We start from the raw sequence: 23,075 nt of genomic DNA, 5'->3' as shown, positions 1-23,075 counted from the left end.
AAAAACCTTGCAAACCCAGCAACGCCTGGAAAGCCTAAAGGTAACACCTGTGAAGCAACATCTTTTGAATATTAAGCCATCACTTCGCCATCCACCACCACGATATATTTATGAAGAGACCAGATATCGCGGAATGTTTTACGGTCACCTTTGTGGAGCAACCCAATGTTGATCGTTTGGATCACTGCGAAGCCAAATGGCTGAAACTTACTGGCGCAACGCTTAATATTCAAAAGATGTTGCTGCCCAAGATTCGATAATTTTCGTGATCGTGTTTCATACTTGTGTGTGTCTGTGGTCAGTTATTGCACGGCCTTTGGGTACGGTTTACGGCAGTTTAATTTTTAATTTTATCTTCATTTTATCTTTTTTATCGTTTTATCGGCTTTTAGTTGCGAGCGCCTTGGTTTCTTTTTGCCACCCCCCTTTTTCTCTTTACTTTTGTCCACGGTGTAGGTCTTGCCAGCTTTTCACAGGTGTTACCTTTAGGCTTTCCAGGCGTTGCTGGGTTTGCAAGGTTTTTAACGATTTTGTGTTTGGCGACACTCGCGTTGTTGAGTTGCTTAGAACATTGTGTTTGTTTTACATTCTTGATATTTTGGTGTTGATCTATTGCGTTTTTCAGGAACTGATGATGCCATTATTAGGCGAAATATATATTCCTACTTTCTAATTTACTGACTGATTCTGTTGGCAGTTGAGACAGTCCTCTCAAATTTCGAGTCTTTTAACAATTTGCACAGTTATCGTCGGTATGCATGGCGGCTGTTGGAGGTTTAGATATTGCCCATCCACGACAATTTGTTGTGACATAATATACCAGCATTGATCGCAAGATACGACTAACTATGCTATTTAACAGTCGCATTACCAGATTTTAAATGGGATTGTACTCACAACCTACTACGTTATTCACTTAATTTGTTGTTCTGTTGTTGTCAAAAAAAAAAACGCTTTGTCGAAGTATTTCGTTGTGTCTTAAACCTCAATCCCGGCATCAACAACGACCGACCGTAAATCGGCGTTAGTTATTTCTCCTTTCTAAAACAAAGGGTCGGAGAGTATGAAAATAAACGGTAAAGAAATTTTCGTTGCGCAAAACGAGAGTACAGTCAAAGAAAACAATTTTAATGAAAAAAGCTATAATACACACGCTCATTGGTTAAGCTAAGTAACAGTTTTAACGAATTATAATGCTATAGTATGCTTATAACAAGCATTTGGTTGTCATAGCTAGGATTCATAAAAATATTTAGTAATTTAAACATAATGTTGCTATAGCATAGTGTGTTAAAGGTCAAAATTAAAATAATTTTGTGTCATGTCTTCGCGAAATAATTTTTGAAACGTTTATATCTTTTTCATTGAACTTTTGTAAGTTCAGCCGTTATTTTGCAAAGGGTATTAGACATGCGAAATATTCATTTTTGCAGTCAAATTTGATTTTTGGTCTATAATTTTTGATCGCCAGATCGCCATTGTTTTAACTATAATAAGAGAAGTTTCGTTGTTAAAACGGTTATAAAGTATTAATTGAGTTGTTGGGTTGGAATGAACGTGTTTTACGAGTGAGGTCGATTTAAATTTTTCAAAAATTTTCGCCGGAATAGTAAAGTTTCAAACTGGTTCTAGCCGGTTTTAGCCTCTAACCCAGTGGTTCCTGCGGGGCCATGGCCCAGTACTGGGCCACCAAGACATTTTCAGTGGGTCACAGAGCCATTTGAACAGATTCTACTGTTTTGTTATACTGTAGATATTATGCGCTTTGTTTTGAAAAACATATTAACTCTTTTCAACACGCAAGTAGCGAAGATTTTCTTCAAATTTCTACATTAAAGGCGACCGAGGAAAATCGGCTACAGTGCTATATAATAAGCTATTTTGAATAAAAACCTGATTGCCAGAAAAGGGCATTTAGTTTCATTTAATTAGTATACTTAAAACACTAAGAAAAACGTAAAACCAATACCCAAAAAATTTACAAATATTAATAAATCCAAATTTTGGATACAAATGTCGATAATCGTAAGAAAGTAAGTGATTGAGCTCTAAAACGGAGCATAATGAAAATGTTACTAAATTGAAATTTATTATTTGTAAGTTAAAATATATTTGAGGCAGTAATGTTGTCACCACGTTCAAATAAAGCCATCTACTAGTTTATTATGGCTGCAATTAGTAGCGCTGTGATGAGTACTGAATAGACTTGGAATCTATTCTTGGCAGATGAAGCACCTAAAAAAAGTTTGGGTTTATCTACTGCTCTTAGTTTTGTATCATGAAAAAATTGCTAATGCAATATTTTATGAAAACATTTTCCTTTAAACATTTGCGCCAGATATGTAAATGAGCGTAAATTTTAACCCTTTACCAGCTCCGAACCCCAAAGTGAAAGACCGAAACCCATACTCCCACATTTCGACTCCCAAAAGGCAAATTTGTTTCATGATGACCCAATGCAGATAGCACAACAAACACAATTTACTTTTATCACACTTTTTGTTACCCACCACAAGTTGTGGTACTTCTGGATTGGTTGCCAATTGTTGTGACTGTCTCATTAGTTGTAGTTTGGATTGTAGTGGATGGGTTTGTAGCTAGGCTTGTGGCTGGGATTGTTGGTGGGTTTATGGGTGGCGGAGGCGGCAATGTTGAATTTATGTCTGCAAAGTAAAGGACTTAAATTGATCACAAACGCTAATATTAAAACAACACACATAAAACGCACACGCCGTCTACTTTTTATATAATTCTGTTGCGATGGGAAAGTTAAAACAACAAGTGCAATTGAGGTTTGCTGAGTCAGCAAAACTAAACGTCCGAACATCACAATTCCGGCGTAAGGTCGATACATATTAAACATTTCCCGGAAAAGTAAATTCATTCAAAACACCAACACAGTTAAAGTCTAAAATCTTGCATTGTACTAAAAACTGAAATAAACAAGTATGTTTATCAAACAAAAGCGATCAACATACTGTTCATGATCCAGTAGTAGAAGGAAGAAACTCTTGTGTAAACACCAGGAGATCCAGCTACAGCACACCCACTTCCATACGAGGTCACGCCCATTTGATACCAAGCTGTTTCACCAAACAGACAGATAAGTGGTCCACCAGAGTCACCCTTTAAAACACAGAAAGTCAGACAAATGACCTATAATCTGTTTGAGAGGTCATTCAAATAACAAGAAATTACATTTTTGTACTTATCTTGAGGTTGTGATAAAAGTTAGCCAGGGGACATGTTTAAGAAGCGGTTACGTGTTACCTAGCTCAAGGGTTATTCAGTCCATCCTTGTGTCCCGATTTATTTAAAGGTGTACCAAAAAAGCAGGGTAGTCAAGAAAATCAGGAGATGCGACAAAGGGACAGAGGACATGTCCTCCAAAAAAATTGGCTGGAGGTACTATGTACCTCTAGTATTTAGAAATGTTTGCTTCAAAAGAGAGAAAAACGTGTTTTGTTTTGTACGTTTTGAACGGTTGTTATGACGTCCTCAGACTTTTAATATTAAAAAAGTTCTTCTCCCAATATTTGCAATATATTTGCGCTGCTGATACTAATGTATTACAACTTATTAAATTACCTGACAAGTATCAATGCCTCCTTTGTTGAAGTCACCAGCACATATTTGAGAGGTCAACACGGACGAAGAATAACTGTTGTTACATTTATCTGCATCGACAATCGGCAGACGAACTTGGAAAAGCTCGTTTGGGTAGTTGGACCCGCCTGCAAAGTAAAGCAAGAGCTGGCATTTGTAAAAGGTGCAACTATTTTTTACTATCCGCATGAAACATCTACAGCTAAAAATATTACATGCAAACGTAAACTTATACATGCTTTGTGATATCTATACAGACGAGTTCGGTGGAACGCATAACCGATTTGCCCAGACATTTGATGCGATTTGTTAAGGTGGACAAATACAAAACGTTTTTTTTTAAGTCTTCAAGTGCCAATTTTAGCCGTATGCACTTTTTCATATCGAAACAATATTTCTCACCAAGACTGCCCCATCCAGTGGCGATGCATCTCATTTCAGGTTTTAGTTTGAACTTTCCCTGCGATGAAGGTGGGATACAAATCGGCTTCACTGTTTGAGAAAATGTAATTATTCCGCTCAAACGCAGCAAGGCGATGTCGAATCCTTCATTAACGTTTCTGAAATAATTTGCCAAAAATTATATGTATGCACTGCAGCAGGGTCATTATTGTAGAAATAGAAAATAGTGCGTGAGATTTGACACAGAGTTGGAAACGGGCCTGAATTTGGAGCCCGAACCAGACCCGAACCCAAATCGTTTTTAAACCGTTTTTTTTTTTTCAAAAGTTTGTTTGACAGGTCCATACCGTGAAGCCTCAGGAAAGACCAAGACAACATACAAAGTAGACTATTGGTCTTAAACAAGGCGCTTTAGGGCTGTTTAACATTAGGTCAGGTCCAGTAACTAGTCACTTAAAGAAATATAAGCCGAACCCGAATCCGGCCTTAAAAGCCCTGCCCGCCTTACAAATCTGATTTGACAAAAACAATAAACTGCGTTTTATCACTGGTGCTGTTCCTACTGAATAAACGTTTGATAGTGTTTGTCCCAAATGCGTCTGATTGCATCTTTTTGTGTATAAAGTGTAACCATTTTTACTGACATTGTTCTCATACACAAATCATTCTGCATGAAAATTTAGAACAATGACCTCAGAGAGCTGAACACGCACAAAATTAAAGGTATTTTTTCTTATTGTACCTGTAGTTTTCATGCAGTTTAATGGACTCCACGGCAAACGTTTGTACCCTGTCGTTGTCAGATAAGTAATGACGACCAACATGGACCATCAAGCTGCTAAAAGAATAAAAAATGCTTCAGTCGCATCTTTATCTGTTCATCAAATTTGGATAATTATTGTTTTTTAAAAACATAGTCGATTTACTATTACTTAACCATGGCATTTTGTTGTAGAAATACTTTTGAAAGCAATATATTTTCTTTTAGTTGAATTTGGTTTTTAGTTGTAGGAATAGTTTAGTTATATTCAGTTTCTTTAATAAAGTTGAACCTCGAGTACTCGAGAAAAATGCGAAGAAAGCGTTAAGACAAACAAGTTTAAATGTTTTAGAATCACGGAACTACTACATCTTTTTGTTTAGTTCAAGCATACGTACAGCGTGACAAAATTTTGAGCACGATTTGTCCAAAACGAACATATGTAAACGTTTTCAGTACCCAGCTTACCCAACGTTTTCATCCACACAGTGAGCCGCCGTAAGGATTATGGTGTCACTAATAATCGTACCACCACAGAAAAACTGGTCTTGTTGATCAGTGAGCATAGCCATCCATGGGTAGGAACCAGGTTCTGCCGGACTTCCACCAACTACACGAGGATCCTAAAGAAAGAACAAGTTAGTTTGCAAACATATTGCCAAAGTTACAAAGTTTGTTATTTCCATTGTAAGAATCAGCTATCACACAAAAGATTTTTTTAACTTGTACTGAAGCAAATCGGCTCCCGAAATAGAGCTGTCCTGTATGGCAGTATAGCAGGCCCTCTGCTACCTGGTCTTATATATAACACCGAATATGCATTTTAGTTTCTTATCCATGTAAATCTCGGTGGTACATCGACAGTTCCACAATGACCAACTGATCCTGTTCCCTGCACTGAAATTGAAATTAGGCTTGTTAAATTGGAAGACATGTTTGCTACGTTGTACTTAAGTATCACAATCAATATAATTTTCAGTTCTTCGATTTTAAAAGGGTGCAAACATCCCATATCATCGAAATGCTTCAACCAACGAGTTACCATTTTATCACTCCGTTTGGAGCTATAAGCTCGATTGAGATTGGTTACTGTGTTATTAGTTTGCTAAAAACGTCTAAGAAGGAACGTTGAACTGTTGAGTGAGCTATTTCTATTCCCGGTTAAGCAAAAGGAAAATGTCTGCATATTCTACTATTTTGTATACGTTGATAAAGGCAATGAATGGCCAAAGACGGTGATAGACTCATGTAAACATAACAGGACGGTTTTAATTATTATTGATAATTTTTATTAATTTGTACTTACTGCATTCAATCTCATCCTCTCCATGTGGACAGTCGCTCACTTCGTCACAATGTTGGATCTCTGCTATACAACTTCCGTCCCAACACGTGAACTGATTGTCACTACAGCGCACTGCAACACATCAGATACAACATTAAATAGGGACAGAATCAAGTTTTCCATTATCAGTTGTTTACACACAAAAACTGTGATCGAAAATGATCATGCTGCATGTTGAAGTGTCTGATAACACACTGGGTTAATTTTTTTAAAAATCGTTTGTACCTTAATCCGCAACATTGCATGGCAATGGTTGTTTTTTGGAAAGTTAAGTTCCAACAATGTAGTATCCTGAGTCGGTTCCAACCAATTACAAATACATATATTTCACATATGTACTGTAAAAGCATGGAACCAATAAATTATAAGTTGCAGACAGTGCAAACCGTTTTGACCCATAAGGTCTCATCAGTGCAACCTTATAGGTCGAAACAGTGTACACTACCTGCGGGTTAAAAAAAATCTATGTTTGAAGCAAATTTAACGTAAAGATAACTTTACTTGCCTGCTGTTCTCCACGATATTTCAAATCCAGTTTTAACTACGCTTCCGTCCGTATGAAAAACTATACGCACTGTTGTAGAAAACGCAGCAAAGTTGCGTGGTGCTTGGTCACCACATAATCGTGTTCCAGTGTACTGCACAAAATTTGTGAAGATGCAGTTGCAAGACCATAGTAAATTAAAGGGCAAAAGAAAAAACAAATTTCTAGCAATGTTTTTAGTAAAGCATTTTTGGCGTTTTCAATTTTGTAGAAGAAAAGTTTTTTGTGTGATTGTCTAGTGTATTTTTACACAAAACTCACCAGTTCTGTGCCATCGTAAACTTCCAAGTAGTCCCAATCACAATTAGAGTGATCTTCTAAGTCCAAATGTTCAAAGTAAATTACTATCACCTGCAAACAAAATTGCAAAGTGAAAATGTAAGCTACCGTAAGTTTGAACTATTTTTTAACATAAGCTACAATAGCACAAAATTTACAACAAGTGTTAAGCTTATCATTGTTATGTAAGGCATTTTTGCTATTCCATTTTTTTGTTTACTTACCAAGTGTGGCAAGGCAGAAATGAGGTATTCGCAATCCAAGTTATCAACATAGTTTCCAGGGTGACCTGGTGACGTAATACTTCCAGAAGATGATGTATAATCACGCAGGCCACAAACTACAATTTAATGTCGAAATAAATAAAAAAATGATGTCTAATTGCCTTTTACAATTGTAACATTTCTTATTTTCTCACCTTCTGATGGTTGGGTGGAGACGGTGGTTGTATAAGGATCACTGGTAGTGTGTGGCACAGAAGATTCTGTATAATATTGTTTAAGTATCTGTTAAAGAACAAGGCCAAACAGAAGATAAATGATAAACTTCCTGATTGCGTAAAATCAGCTTAATGCCTTTATATTCCATGCCTTTATATCTTTCAAAAATTTGCAGGACAATTGCAATGCAATGTTTTTGTCTTTAATTGCCCCAATTTCAGTACCACCAGATGTCATTTATCAACATGATCTACTGGAAAGTTACCTGATGTAGTCCAAGAGATATTGAATCCACTTCTGACTACATGTGAATCAGTGAAAAACACAATTCTTAGCATTGAAGAAAACGCCAAGTAGTTTTGTGGAAGACTGTTGCCACATAGTCTGCCGCCAGATATCTAAACAAAGTCGTAATACGTATTGGAGATCGTTGGTAATGAACATTAGCAACAATTAAATCGTATTTTGCATGAAATGTTTAATAAGCCGAACATTTCCGATACTACATTTTTAACATATATTCAACTTTGCATTGATCGACAGGCTTTAAAAAGTGAATGAACTAACTCCAGCAAATGTTTTCATTAATGGTCTTGGTTTCAAGTACAATAAGTATTCTTCATAAGTTAAGACCCAAATAGAAGTAAAAAGTGAAATGCTTTATTGTTTCGGCAAATGCTCATGTGCTCATCACTGATAATGGCATGAGCATTTGCCGAAACGTTTGTACAATAAAACATGTCGCTTTTTACGTCTATTTGGGCGGTTATTTTCACCATTAAACTTATGAACAGATCTGTATATAGTGTTCTAAAGCAGCTCTTCCCAACCGGTGGGCCGCGGCCCACTGGTGGTCCGCGACGTTCTTTGTGGTGGGCCGCGAAACTTTGCAAACTACTACCATACCAATACTAGTTGTAAAATCTTGATGCTGGAACTCTCATTGTTAGCTTTATTTGGTCTTTGCGTAGCTACAAAATTGATAGCTTTTTTCATTGTGGTTTTCTCGCATTATTATACGATGCTCCGCCAAAAAAAAACAAAATTTTTAAGTGGGCTGGAAAAAGTTGGGAAGCACTGTTCTAAAGTATTCTTTAAAATAAATAAATAAAAGGATACGACAAAAAGCAAAAAAAAGTCAGCCTGGTAATAAATGTTTACAAACTTGTGAATCTTATGCACATGAGAAAATTCTCGTTGAGATTTTTATGTTAGTTTTTCTATGAAACATGAGAAACAATCATGCTTTTAAACCAATTACCAGTTGTGCTCCGTCGTAAATTAGCATGTAATCAAACAGACAGTGCAATACAGATTCAATGCTGAAATGTTGAAATGAAATCGATATCGTCTGAAAAAACAAAAATTGCAAAAGTTAACAACATAACTGGGTTGTTGAATGAATTTGAAAGAAAAACAAATTATAATACACTCAGTGGACATATTGCACCAATACTCTGTAAAATTTAAAGTGACTTACCAACCCAGGAGAAGTGGTGATGGTATATTCGCAATACAAGTTGTTCAAATAGTTTCCTGGATAACCCGGTGAACTTATAAAACCGGATGGTGCAGTAAAATCCCTTTGGCCACATACTGAAATGCAATTCCAAACGGTTGGTCAAAACTTTATTCACAAACAACAGCGTTTGAAACAAGTATTTCACTATTGGTAACTAACTGGCTAAATCACAATTTAAATTTAAATGAGACTCAAACGGATTCTCTTTAAATACAGCCCAAATATAAAAATAAACCGTAAACAGAAACGTACAACCAAAAAATCTTTTTTTGCATAGGTTCAAAGCTGGTTTTTGTTGAAGACAAGTCGAATGTTACAAATAATATAAACCAAAGTAATTCTTGAAACCCTTGCTATATGTTTAGTCCAGATAAACAAAGAGTCAACGTACCATCATAAGTTCCTCCTGCCATCACTGCAAAAAATATAAATTTTATCAATGTTAGTTGTAAAGTTTAAAATTTGGGGAATGTTTTAAAGGTGAATACGACCAGAAATTAAAAACAAGTGTAGCGAAATTTTATTTGCTTGTTGATTTTTGTCACCGTCACTTATTGTTTTCGTTCTTTTTCGTTGTGGCACCTTAATACGTTTTTGTGTTGTGGCACCCTCGCTGCTTCTCCTTAGGGGTGATTGGTTTGCAAGGCGTTGATTGCGCCGGAATGTGTCTTCTTGTTCCACACGCCTTAAATAGCGCGTCGCTAGTCGTAGATATGGCTTTTTCTCTTGGCGCCGTGAAACGTGGTGGTGTTGGTGTTGGTATTGGTGGTGGGTTGACACGTGCACGATGTAACGTACGTCGTTTTTTATTGTTTTAAATATAAGTCCGCGCCCATAAGCTAAACCAGTGTGCGGGTGTATTTGGCTTTAGTGGTGAGCCGTTATTGCAGGGTTCTGGACCGGTTACGAATTAGTAAGCAGGCTAGGTGCATAAGATCCATTTATCAGGCCTGCCGAAATAATTCGGTAACACAAGTCTTCATAAACGGCAAACAGACAAGACAAAAAACATGAATTATAGTTAAAGTTAGGTATACTGGTCTGTTATATTTCAAATAAAATGTTTTATTTACACACAAACCAACAATGTTTTAATCAAAAACAACATATTTTGTATGCAAACTTGCCGCTTTCAATCCACTCGGCGTGGAAAGACGTTTTCACAAAGAAACTAGGTCTTCCTGATAGACAAGTAGTAGTATGTGTGGCGACACCGACTTGAGTCCATGTATTTTCGTCAATCAAACACATCAGTGGCCCACCTTCATCACCCTGCAAATGTAAAGCCTACGTAAGAAATGAGATTTGATAGACTTAAATTAGAACATTTGATTGATCCATTTCGCAGCGCTAATTTCACTTGGCATTCGCCCTGACCTGCAAGAACATATTTGGGTATATCAATATGCTGTGAAAATGAGTTGTCAACCAATGTTGAATAGTGATGTGTTAGGTTCACCAGATATTATATGTTGGCTAGCATTTTATTGTATCAACCGCATGACATGAAAGCTCGAACTACCTTTTAAGTGTTAATTGACTCTCATAAGACACATTGAACAAAACCTTGAACGGTCACATTGCAAAACAGAAATGGCAAAATACCAAAGTAGGTCTATAAATTGCCAATCAAAAGAAGTGTATGAGAACATATATCTAGGAGAGAACTTATCATAATTCTTTTGTAGATACTTACGTAACATGTACCGCTATATCTTTCATCAGTGTATCCAGCACAGAGCATAGCGTCATCATCAAAATGGTCATACGTAAAGTTACTGCAAGTTTCGTGGTCAAGTACCGGAAGGCGAACTTGGTAGAGTTCAGTAGAGTTTTCCGTAAAGTCACCTGCTTCAAAACCTAAGAAAATTTTTGCATTAAAATAAAAGTGATAATTTCCAAATGGCACGATTACAAAGTGAACATATCACAACTTGAAAAGGTTCTAACCTATCAGATTCCATTGCAAAAAGGTTCGAATTTTAAACGCCCTGTCCTGTACTATTTTTGTTGGTTGTAGGAATACTGTTTATTGACCTGCATTATAAACATTAACTTAAACCTAACAGAGAAAACTTACCGCTTCTCCAACCAGTACCAATAGCGATACACATTTCTCCTGTCTTGATGTCACTGTCGTTCATTGAAAGACAAATGGGTCGAAGTGTTGATGAGAATGTAAATGGCGGAGACACTTCAACAATGGAGATATCGTACTCATCTCCATAGGTGCTCTGATAGTAAGGATGGGAAACGACAGACAACACGTTGTGGACAGTTCCACTAGGGCCCACACTTACAGATAAAGGGGAGTTTTCCCTATAGACATATTGTTAGCAGTAAATTATCCTATGACTCGCCAAGTATAGTACATTTGAAACTGGTTGTACCAGGAATTTAGACAACTGGCAGACGACAGGACCCATTTATTGCCAATGATTGAACCACTGCATTCCGGGTGGCCATATATATAGATAGATGCTTGCCAAGGCCAGGAAGAAACATTGGTCGGTTTGCTGCCACCAACTATACGTGGATTCTAAAAATATAAATTATAAAAATGAACGTATTGAAAATAGCACAATAGCTAACAGCAATAGAGTGTAATGGGGGGGGGGGGGGGGGGTTAACAATACCAGATTTGTTGTTTTTGCAAAAATCCAGTGCGGGAAAAAAATCGCTATAGTGTAAAACAGAACAAAAACATGATTGCTTTTTGATTATTCTTACCCATGTAAAACCAGGGGCAACATCCGTTTTTCCACATTCACTAAAGTTGGATGATATTTGAGCTAAAACAAATATGATATTAGTTGCTGCAATAACATGTAACTAGCCTACCCAGCATCAAAATAAAAAAGAAGCACAAAGTTACCGCAGTGTTTTTTTACAAGTCAGAAAAATAGTAACTATTACTCACGACATTCAATTTCATCACTATCATCTGCACAATCTCTTACTTCATCACATATCGATGATTCAGAAATGCATTGAAATCCGTCCCAACATTCAAAGCCATTGTTGCCACATTTCTCTGAAAATGATACATAACAATAACTCAAAGTCAAAGACAATATAATAATTGCATTTATCAAAAAATCATCACAAAAACATTAGGTGTAAAAAATCAAGCACAAATGAAGACAGGCAAAAATAAAACCTTTCATTTCCCAAGCCACTTGCAAAACAAATTCATAGCCTCCTTGCAACGAAAATGTGACATTATTGGTTGATGATATAAAATCCGCAAAATTGAGTGAATAGCAAAACTCTTTTCCCGTGTACTGTAAACCAAAGGAGTTGCTTTTAAAAATGAAAGCATATAGTAACATATAAATGAAATAATCTACGAACAAAAAAATATAAGTTGACGAAAAGACGTAGGCAAAAATCGCAGTTTATATTTCACTTCAAACATTCAGATTTAAAACAAAAAATTTCTCATTTGAAAAAAATCTTACTAGACTTCCGCCGTCGTAAATGGCCACTTTTGTAGTACGACATTGCATGGAGTAGCCTGTGTCAAGAAAACGAACCTCGATGAGCTAAAAAAGAAACAAATGCTCGGTTGCTTCATAAGTCAACAATACTCTACACCAGGGGCGGGCAACATACGGCCCGCGGGCCGGATCCGGCCCGCGACGGGATTTTGAGCGGCCCGCAGACAGTTTCTGGTCTTACATGGTAATGTGGCCCGCGGCCACAGTCTGTCGCAATCCCCCACTACTTGCTTACTACGTCAAATTATAGTTGTAACGGACAGTAATAGCAAAAAACTTTTCCGCCGTTGTTACCATTGCACCATACATCCATTGTTACGACATAACTGCCAACCTTGTGTGTGGCCTGCTTTCACGGTTTCCTTTGTTTCCACACGTACGTGTAGCCTAGTTAGTGTTTCAGCGGTATCTAAGTCTGTGGTGTATGCATTAAATTTGCTGTGGTGAATAAATTGATGTTATATCAGTTAGATTGTTTGGACTGTATTGTAATTGTGACGTTCTTGGTTGTTATCGGTTTAGGTGGTCAAAAATCCGTTTTAAATCACTGAATAAATACGCGATTAATGTACCGATTCAGGAATCCGGCCCGCCAAGTACTTCATTTTCCCATATCAGGCCCGCCGACAGGAGAAGTTGCCCGCCCCTGCTCTACACTGTCACGTTGAAAAAATTTTGAAATAAAATTAAAAAATGTTTAGTTTTTAGTTTTGAAATTTGTTTTGTAACATTATTTTGCAAAGTTTTCGCAAAGGTACAAATAGTTACAAAGTTGGTAAATCAAGTTTCCAATTGATTTTTGTACTAGCAAATTTTAGCACCTGGTTCCAAAACTTTTAGGAGTCAATATAGGTTTCAAAAAATAAAATAAAATCAGCAGATACTTTCTATCCCATCATTGGCATGGGCGTCAGAGAATTTAACAGTACAGTATTTATACAAATATTATTATTACAGGTGAAATATTTCTGCCGTTTACTGTAAACGTTTTGCCTGCTGAAACACTGTACTTACCGAGTTTTCAGGAGCCAGAATTGTCCACGTACAAACATTGTCAGGCAGTTCAACGCCAATATATGGAGGCGAAGAGAAATTACCGCTGCTTTCAGTAAAAATCGTTACGCCGTCGCAAAACGCTGTACAAATGTACAAAGGCATAAGCAAAGCAAAAAACGTAACGTCTGAAATGCGCATTTTGGCTGATCAACCAGAACTGGTCTACTTGTTGAGGCGGGGAGGGGCCACGACATAGCATATATAAAATATAAAATAAAAAAGCTGTCTTTAGATTACTCGTTATGTAATGGCTCAATGCTTGATACAAAAGTTTATAGTTATTAAATCTAACGAGAAAAAGTAAATCAATTTCTTACCGAAGTTTTCAGCAAACGTTTGAGCTGCAAAAATAAACACATAAGGAACAAACCAAAAACATCACCAATAATTAATACAATTGTAAAACCTAATAAACAAGAAAGCATGACATAAATGGTTGCATATACATGCTTACATACGTTTTAATTTCAAATAATAGTTTTTTTACTATACTTAGATAAGGATAACTTTCTAAGCCGGAACCAGTTTTATTTACCTTCTTGTATCCAGTCATGGAACCAAGGAACTCTTGCATACACCCCAGGAAAATTTGTACCGCATTCATAACCCCATGATGTCACTCCAATTAAATACCAAGTGTTTCCAATGTAGCAGGTTAGTGGACCTCCCGAATCTCCCTAAATTAAACGAAAACAAATTCAGTACTAGTTAATTCAAATTAACTAAAAAAAATCAGCATTACATGACAAGGACCAACTCCTCCAGTTTCAACATCACCAGCACATATGTTGCTGTCGGAAACGTTGTTTCCAATGGTGCTGTATATTCGGTTGCATTTCTCGTTTTCGACTATAGGCAGCCTCACTTGATACAATGCGTCCGGACCGAAAACGAAATACCCTGAAAAATGTGTAAAAATGTCACAGCTAAATTTGTTAAAGTAGCTAGTATTCAGTGACAAAATTTGAGGGGGGGTATAGTCGAAGGCCATGTATTTCGCAACTAGTTGCCTACAAGATAAAAACGATTTTGACAAGTTTCAAATGCTTACATTTTGCCTTGATTGTGTGCCTGGCACGTACTCGTGGTGCACAGAGGGAAGTCTGTTTATGCACAGATAATAATCGATCAAATAAGAAAGAGCATGGCATACAACTTTTTTGATAATCGACCAACACTAGTGCAACAAACGCGCAGATCAGCGGTAATTGTTTACCTAGGTTTCCCCACCCGGTAGACACGCATATTGTTCCAGCTTTGACAAAAAAATCAGATGTATTTGTGGGTAGGCAAATCGGTCGTATGGTGTCGCTAAAGTTTAGTGGTTTCTTCAGCTTCAATAAGGCAATGTCCTGTCCCAGTGAAAATTCTCTGCAAAATTAAATTTGTCAAATTACCTGGATTAAATGGGCTAAAGTTTCTAAAAACAGTATCATGACTGGTGTTGGAACAAGAGCAGAAGAGATTAGTCGTTTGTTATTGTACTACATTGTAAACACTGTTTTAACGAAGGGTTGATAATAATTTACATTTTAGCAATAATAAAAAAATCGACGTTTTATGCAAAAGAGCTCATTTTCCAACATGATTTCAATTTGCTTACTGTTAAATTGGTTTTGTTGCTGTTGGAAATCACAGGAATTATACAAAGACTTACAGTCCATTGGGGTGGATTATTTTGTAGTCGACTTTTATCGAAACTTCGTCAATAGACTTGTTATACTCATGGCGTCCAGCAACAACGTAAAAGCTGAACATAAAAGTATACCAGCTGTTGACGAAGGAATTGAGAAACCCAATATAATATCAAAACATGGAAGATAGGTAAACAAAAGAGCATAATTTTTGGTTTATGAAACTAGTAATAAGCATGCAAAAACAGAATAAAAGTAAAAAGAAAAAAACTTACTTGGACAAATGATCGACGCAATGTGCAGCAGTCACAACCCATCTTTCATTAATGATAGAACCCCCACAAAACGATCTACCACCAGGATAGTATGTTAATGCAACCTGCCAAGGCCAGCTTCCAGGGTTGGCTTCATTTCCACCAACAATACGAGGATCCTGAGTTAATTATATTTTAAAGGTCATGTAGTGCAACATATTTGTTTAGTGGTACGATTTTCAATCTTATTTATTGTGTAAGAAATTTTAACTCTATTTTTTTGCGCAAAATTTATGGTTGCAACATTACAACTGTGATATCACATATTACATCATCAAGTGCAAAAAACTCCAATTTAGAAGTGGTGCAAAAAAAATTAGGAGTAAAAATGACCTAAAATTCTTTGTATATGAGTTTCAGTGATTCAAATTCAAACTCACCCAAGTAAACTGTGGAGCCACCGATGGTTTTCCGCATTCAGACAAGTCTGTTGAATCGTGCGCTGAAATACAAATACTGTTAATGTCAAATATTTGATCGTGCCAGGGCTAATGATAGAGTTTGTTAACACACAGTACATTAGTTATTTCATAAGTTTTGAGTCTCTACAAGTGTATCAAAGACTCTACATATACTTTTTAATCAAAAACGTAATGAGCAATATTTCGAACGCAACTACACTACCCGATTTGATGGTCGACAACATTTATCCTACTACTTTGCAGCTAGCGGACTTAATTCAACTTGGCTAACCGCATTCAATTTCGTCACTGTTGTCCATACAATCGTCCACTAGATCGCAGTGTTTGTCTTCGGAGATACAAGAACCGTCCCAACAAGTGTACTCATTCACGTTACAGCGATCTGAAAGTATAACAATAAAAATGATAACAAGTATGACTTCCTTTGAGCAATCATCATGGTGACACTACCAATGAACAAATGATAAAACGAACTAGTTTGAAAATCTCTTTAATTTAAATTAAAACTTAGTCTAAAAAAGTTAAAAGTTAGTTCACATATTCTAAAATCTAACAAAACCAACGGACAATGTTATACTTTGCCAAAAATACACTATACACTTTATATTTTTAACTATAGGTGCTCACCTGTCGTGTGCCAGGAAATACTAAAGCCGCGATAGGTGCCAAAAATTTGGTAAATGGTTGATACAAATCGAATGGTGACTACATTACTTAAAGCTGTAAAGTTTTTGGGGCTCGTTCGGCATAACTTAAAACCTGTGTACTGAAAACAAATAAAAAACAGTTTCAAAAATCAACTTTTGTCAGCTTGTGCAAGCAAGGTTGGCATTTCAGTGTTGTTAATGTAAAATGTTTACCGACAATTCATGGTTAACTTATTTTAAACACTCTTGGACACAATGTGGTAAAGCAGAGTGTATCTTTTTAATGTTAATTATGTTTTTTTTTTTAGTAGTAGCATCCGCTTACTGCAGCCATGTTTAAAAGGGAAATATTTAGTTAAACGGATATAAATTTTTAGCTATAACTTATCTAATCACAAAACGTTACCACTTCTTCACCGTCCAAAACTTGCAAGTAATTACTATAGCAACCATATGAGTTGGAGATATCAACATCGTTGAACGTAACGTGAATGACCTGTGAGACATGAGACATTAACATGAATTAAAAGTATCAAATTTGTTCGGTTTTGTATGGGATTTGTACGTACATGTTGCTGGTGCTAATATCATGTAATAAGTAATGTTTCCGAAGGCAGAACCAAGCTTTAACAATCAAATACTATAAATTACACAAACCACAACAGACTCCGCAACCTTTTAGGCAATAGGTTTAATTTAAACACGAATATCTGATAAATGACAATCACAGTACGCCAGGCCCATTAAAGGCGTCATACCGAATCAGCCGGTCACCAAGCATTCACCACCATATGGCAAGGCGTAGGCTAGAAAAATCTAGCCTGCGGTGGGATTCGAACCCACGACAGGAGTCTTTCCGGGACTCGCGCTCTGCCAACTGAGCTACGTAGGCTCAGTGGAGAATCCGCCGAAAGTCGAATCACAAGCACAATTCATAACTGGAAGCTGACATGTGCAGCATACGAGGCAGGCAACGGTGCTTGTGATTCGACTTTCGGCGGATTCTCCACTGAGCCTGCGTAGCTCAGTTGGTAGAGCGCGAGTCCCGGAAAGACTCCTGTCGTGGGTTCGAATCCCACCGCAGGCTAGATTTTTCTAGTCCACGCCTTGCCATATGGTGGTGAATGCTTGGTGACCGGCTGATTCGGTATGATTCCTGTAATGGGCCTGGCGTACTGTGATTTACATAGGAGTGTGCCGTGATCGCTGGTCTGCATCGACGCTTCAGGGCTGATCCCAGTTATGAATTTATGTTCATCTTATCTGATAAACGTTAACGCTACGTCCTGTCAATCAACACTTTATGGACGGTAATCAAATGTCAGCCACAGTAATCAAATGTCAAACCTTATTGATAGGAACTTCAATTCTCCATTCACACTGCTGAGCACGAGGGTAAGGTTGTGGATACAATGGGGATGTGATAGAACCAGACGTTGAGTTAAGGACAAATGGTGCAACACATAAGTTTTCTAACAGAAAATATCAAAACACGTTTGAACACAAAGCCCCTTCAATCAAGCAAAGTAAAAAAAAACTAGCTTTGGCCTAAAGTAATGGTACTCAACCTGTGGTGCGCCTACCACTAGTGATACCCGCCGAAGCTTACCTTTAAGTTAGATCAGGAATTTTAGATCAGGAATTACAACTTAACTGACCCAACTTACATAGGGATCAATATGCCAATGTAGTCAAGAACAATGGGCGTACACATTCAAACAGGGTTTAGTTGATACCATGCAAGCCATAGTAAAAGTCGCTAGGTGGTAACCACCGATTTAAAAGCAAGTTACCTATCGAGTACCAGTGCAGGCTGAATAGTGTTGAAAAGGTATCAGATGCTTTGTAGACGAGTAGCGCTATGTTGCTTGATGATCTGAAGTCCGATGAATAATACCCACAAATATGGCGGTCTTCATGCTGAAAAGCAATTGTACTCGTTACATGAAAAAATTGGTCCTACAGATTTTACAATTTGCTTTGATACAAACCACAGTTTACAATTTTGTGTGAGATATTATACTTTTTAAACTAGCACATTACATAGTCCATACCAATGGTGCCAAGGTGCTGTTTCCATCGTATAACGAAATACGTGCATCAGTACATCCATCAGAGTAGGGTATGGTAAAATAATCAAACTCCACAATCAGTATCTAAATATATGACATTTACATGTTAAAGTTAACTATCGATATACAAGAAGCAAAGTACTCCATGTCTTGGGATAATTCGGTCCTTTTTGAAAGGTAAAGCAAGAACCAACTCGATTTAAAAAGAACATGAACTATTTCAAGTAAGAATATACAAATTTAACAGTTTTTTACTTGACTAGTTGTAACATTAATACCGTGTCAGGTGGACCAGTGATTGTCCAACTACAAGTGAAGTTTGCTGGAGATGGTGACGGAACGTTAGGAGAAAATATTGTTCCGTTTGCTCCTGTAACGGCTACCCTGTATTCTTCGTCGTTTAGTGCCGTGACTGCGGAATTTAAACAATACAGTAGATTTTTGTTTCAATTTGCAGAGAGTTAGCCTATTTATACATACAAATAAAGCACTATCACACGTTTTACAGCGTTTTGATCACTTTACTAAGTTATGGACAAAACTCCGACGATAAATTCAGACTGGCAAATTGTTCAGTTTAATATGACAAAGTGCTTCGATTATAAAAGTTCGTTTAAAAATTTAATGATTTAGATGGGTTTTGCCTTCATTAGATAGCGACTTGTGATAATGAGAACTTATGCACCGTTTCCACTACAAAAGAAATTTGAATTTTGGTTTTACGCGTTTGAATCCTAGGAACTCAAGCTGAAAAAACATATAACCTGCAATAAAAGATGAGTTTGGGCTGACTTGCCTTGATCAGTGTTGGGTTCGTGGATATTATTCGAGCATTAGGACAAAATTCGAATAATTTATTGTGTATTTTTGTCCAAAGTATACACCCTCTTTGAAAGTTCTATGTTGCGTTAGGTATAACCAAGCATGTTTTTAACGCATGCTCTCAGAGGCCATTACATTCCTGTCTAAATATATTTCAAAGAGCTTTGCATCTGTGTGAGTTGACATTGGCGGTAAATAGTTACAAGTTCATATTTTGAGACCAGACTCAACTTCAGCACGTGCACATCACTTCAAATCAACGAAGCGAGACGACGCATGACACGGTCTGTTCGGCAAGTGCGCAAACACAGTGAGCCAACCCAAAACACTGTGGTCAGCAAAACATCGGTTTCGGGCCGAAACAAAACAGTTTCGGGCCGCAACTAAATATTTGGCGGAAAAAGTAACGAATGTATTAGGGAAGAGACGTTTCAGTCAAGGAAACTAAAATTCGTTCTTGAAATACTTATGCGCTATATTAAGTAGAAATTATTTTACAGCACGTTAAAAAATACAGCATATCGCTTTTTATGTTTAGTGTATACTTTTGGTCATTATGTCGTATTTTGTACAAAAAATTAAAAATAGGCTGAATTCAAGTGCCTGTTACGATTTAAATTGTCTGTTTTTGAAAGTTTTTATGCCGTAATTTCTTAGATTGCAAAGATTTGGCATAAAAATATTACATAAAAACTTAGCCGCTTTCATTTGCCCTGTTTAGGGTTTTGTCAGTATAAACACCGTCTGACATAACAAGTGAAGTTTTAATACAAACTATTTTCTGTTTGAAACATAACTTACCGACATTCTCAACTAAATCCGGTTGGGTTAGACTTATTCCAATACAGCAGGCTAAACATATTACAAAAGTAAACATTTTGCCCAAATTCTTTGCATACAATTAGTTTGCAGCAATGACTGCTTGCCGAACTGCTGACATTGCAATGATTAGGGCGCTCCCAATGTCAGGAGTATTACTGCTTTGCGAAGGTGGAAAAATTTAACCACCAACGTGGAAAATTTACCCCTTCGTCGGAATTTTTTTACCTGTAAGGCTTTGTGCGTGCCTTTAAGGCGAGCGATACGTCAAGACTTTGTGTCTCGTGACTCACATTTAGGCAGCTACAAAGTAGACAGAAATTTACTACATGCCTTACATCTGTTCGTGGTTTATATTAGTAATGCACTAAGTCCGACAAAAAACGAGACGACACCAACTATGTTTGCCGAACTTGTCCCATATTTGTGGAAGTAATGAAAAAACTTGCCGTGTTCATGCAATTTATCAATGTGCAAACAAATTCTACACAAAAAATGGATAACTTACCTTTTTGTGTTTGTCATCTTGAAGAGTCGCATTTTTGGCGGCAAAGCCTCATTTCTTGTAAAGGACTTTCAACAAAGTTAATCGAGTAGATATCACCCCAAAGATTTGTGCTTAACCTTATACTTATAGTTTGATTCAGGCAAACAGTTAAACTTTGGCATCAATATAAATGGTTAGATGTAAAGCTGTTCAAGACAAAAAATATATATTGACATCCTGTATGATTAATTAATAAACTGCAACCAATACAAGTAAACTGTGCGACAACTATACAAGTTCTTTTGCCAAACACATGGAGATCAAGTTCTATTGCCAAACACATGGAGACTCCAGAACACCCAAAAGTAGTTATCAACGTTTGCATTAGGTAACAAAAAGAGCGTGACACGAAGCAAGCGCCCTTCTGTGATTGCAAACGCCCTAATGACTTCTTGCTGAAGGCATAAGCAGGAATTTTTGTAATTGCATCACAGCATTCGATTCGTGTGCGTAAATGAACGCAAAAGTGCCTAAAGTCCACGTATCAGAAAAACGCCAATAATGCTTACGGCAGTGCTATGCATAGGTTTTTGCAGTTTGCGACCTTTGCTGCCACCATGCGCAAATTTGTTTATACAACGTTCAGTTGGCGATCATACTATGCAACAGTGGTGTTTTTAACAGTGACTAGCTGTACTTTTATCTGCAAAATTACAAATCACTATAGGTCTGAAATAAAACAAAGATTGTCAAACAATATAATGCACGCAAAACAATATAATTCATCCTACTATAGTAGCGCTTTTTCTGTAATATCGTATAACGGTGCGTCATATTAGGTAACTACCAGTATTTTTATGCGTCCAAATAAAACTTGTTTGCTGGTCTGTAGTCTCTAGTACAGTGGTTCCCTACCTTTTTGACCTTGCGGCACCCTATCAAAGAGATAAATAGTTTGCGGCACCCTGGCAAAACTGAGTCAACTTTTTTCTGTATATTAAATAACTGTATGCAATAAGGAGCCGGGAATAACTGCAAGACGCGAAACTTAATGCGCGCTGAAACTCGGTTAGAAATAAATAATTTCCGTACTTAACGGGTAAAAGTTAAAATAAATAATGGGCCGCAGTATTCCAATATTAATATCTCGCGGCACCCATAACCATTTTAATTGGCACCCCAGGTGAGAACCACTGCTCTAATAAGAGAACAGAGCAAGTCACAAAATCGAATTATTCCAATTTTGAATTTTTTTCCATAATCTGCGATGTCGCGTTTATGTTGTACGCGATTTATGGAAAATAACCTTGTGAGCTTTTCTGCTGATACCACGAAGCTGTCAGTCAGTTTCAAAGCATATATTTTCTTAAGCAAGGTCCACACACCACAGTTTCCAAAATAGAACTGACTGGCGCCACAAACACTGCAAGGTGCAGAACAAAACGTGCGCCTCAGGAAAGACACGGCAGTCACAGGCATGCTGCCATCAGCCACTTGTGCCGTAATCACGCACTACCAATTTGCGTACACACACAATGTACAAAGGCACATGCACAATGTAAATAAATTTGTGACAGGCGATCTAGTGTTTCCCAAAGTGGCAAAACCAGCATAAACAAAAAGTTGAACAAAATAAGATAAAAGCATAGCTTCAATTTTTAAATATGAAAAGCACATGAAACACATTATCAAAATGGGGAACAATTAAATAAAATCAGAACAGGCAAACCGCAATCTTTACTTTTAGCACGATATTAATCGTTTAAATTCCCAAACGAACGCGAAAGAAACACACAAGTTTCGATTCTCTTTATGATAACGTCCGCTGAAATTAGAATTTACTTGTTTGGTAATTGCATTTGAAAATAAAGTTCGTCTCATAAATTCGACCTTAAGAATGTGCAGAATATTGCAGTTTTGAGTATTTGCTTTATCATGTAATTGCAGCTTATGTCTGGAAAGATGACATCATCATAATTCTTTAGTTCAACCCAGTAACAGTAACAAGAAGTGCGATAAGCAATAAGACAAAATGAATTCGAACCATCTCACCACCTGAAAATGAAATAATATGTAAGTTTTTATTTATATGTTTTGCACTGTGAACACTGCCGAGTATATGTTTATTTGAAAATACCGCATTTCTTTCATACTGTGGATGCGGTTTATTACTTTCACCAGGATTGTAAAAAATACATTTCAATTGGATGATAGCATTAGGCGAATAATAAAAAATAAAGCGAAATAAAAATTATTAATATTTAAGTGAAAGGGCACTGCAAAAACAATTCTGATGTGAGGGAATTTAGGTTTTGATGTGAGGGATTTTAGGTCGCTTTTTATTTACACAAATGGAAGTGTCTGAGAACTCCTTTAAAGTGTCTGAAACGTGCTCCTAATGTAT

The 23,075-nt window shown here is 36.9% G+C and overlaps 2 protein-coding genes and 2 non-coding genes across 6 annotated transcripts; 1 reads left to right on the top strand and 3 right to left on the bottom strand.

Moving 5' to 3' along the window:
* Nucleotides 1-467: 467 nt before the first annotated feature.
* On the bottom strand, nucleotides 468-20,872 carry LOC145222609 (ovochymase-2-like). 3 transcript variants are annotated; one of them, XM_080088767.1, is made up of 40 exons: nucleotides 20,693-20,872; nucleotides 18,822-18,955; nucleotides 18,526-18,627; nucleotides 18,265-18,391; nucleotides 17,819-17,943; nucleotides 16,878-16,967; nucleotides 16,452-16,590; nucleotides 16,096-16,206; nucleotides 15,783-15,844; nucleotides 15,364-15,521; nucleotides 14,671-14,825; nucleotides 14,197-14,354; nucleotides 13,990-14,131; nucleotides 13,772-13,795; nucleotides 13,413-13,534; nucleotides 12,360-12,443; nucleotides 12,059-12,182; nucleotides 11,819-11,932; nucleotides 11,629-11,690; nucleotides 11,289-11,437; nucleotides 10,979-11,217; nucleotides 10,595-10,758; nucleotides 10,026-10,170; nucleotides 9,290-9,313; nucleotides 8,857-8,972; nucleotides 8,638-8,727; nucleotides 7,642-7,774; nucleotides 7,355-7,420; nucleotides 7,161-7,276; nucleotides 6,919-7,008; nucleotides 6,619-6,751; nucleotides 6,075-6,185; nucleotides 5,605-5,665; nucleotides 5,237-5,392; nucleotides 4,751-4,846; nucleotides 4,009-4,166; nucleotides 3,589-3,734; nucleotides 2,979-3,126; nucleotides 2,511-2,663; nucleotides 468-2,235 (listed from the first exon to the last, which is right to left on the bottom strand). In XM_080088767.1, exons 8-40 carry the CDS (start codon nucleotides 16,121-16,123, stop codon nucleotides 2,156-2,158), a joined length of 3,807 nt encoding a protein of 1,268 aa, XP_079944893.1. In that variant the 5' UTR covers nucleotides 16,124-16,206; nucleotides 16,452-16,590; nucleotides 16,878-16,967; nucleotides 17,819-17,943; nucleotides 18,265-18,391; nucleotides 18,526-18,627; nucleotides 18,822-18,955; nucleotides 20,693-20,872; the 3' UTR covers nucleotides 468-2,155. The 3 variants fall into 3 exon arrangements, with proteins under 3 accessions (XP_079944893.1, XP_079944891.1, XP_079944892.1); XM_080088765.1 differs by lacking the exon at nucleotides 20,693-20,872 and having other exon boundaries at nucleotides 4,751-4,843; nucleotides 18,822-18,951; XM_080088766.1 differs by lacking the exons at nucleotides 468-2,235; nucleotides 20,693-20,872 and having other exon boundaries at nucleotides 2,503-2,663; nucleotides 18,822-18,951.
* LOC145222604 (procollagen C-endopeptidase enhancer 2-like) lies at nucleotides 16,860-19,920 on the bottom strand. Its single transcript, XM_080088760.1, has 6 exons — nucleotides 19,911-19,920; nucleotides 18,822-18,955; nucleotides 18,526-18,627; nucleotides 18,265-18,391; nucleotides 17,819-17,943; nucleotides 16,860-16,967 (listed from the first exon to the last, which is right to left on the bottom strand). Exons 1-6 carry the CDS (start codon nucleotides 19,918-19,920, stop codon nucleotides 16,860-16,862), a joined length of 606 nt encoding a protein of 201 aa, XP_079944886.1.
* Nucleotides 17,290-17,363, bottom strand: Trnas-gga (transfer RNA serine (anticodon GGA)). Its single transcript has one exon. It is a non-coding gene; the product is annotated as a tRNA-Ser (tRNA).
* Nucleotides 17,485-17,558, top strand: Trnas-gga (transfer RNA serine (anticodon GGA)). The gene has a single exon. It is a non-coding gene; the product is annotated as a tRNA-Ser (tRNA).
* Nucleotides 20,873-23,075: the final 2,203 nt, after the last annotated feature.

The sequence above is a fragment of the Phallusia mammillata genome, chromosome 4 (genome assembly GCF_965637545.1).
Source record: "Phallusia mammillata chromosome 4, kaPhaMamm4.hap1.1, whole genome shotgun sequence".
Lineage (NCBI taxonomy): Eukaryota > Metazoa > Chordata > Ascidiacea > Phlebobranchia > Ascidiidae > Phallusia > Phallusia mammillata.
The sequence above is the reverse complement of the archived record's forward strand: the minus strand, read 5'-3'. Positions and strand labels throughout refer to the sequence as shown.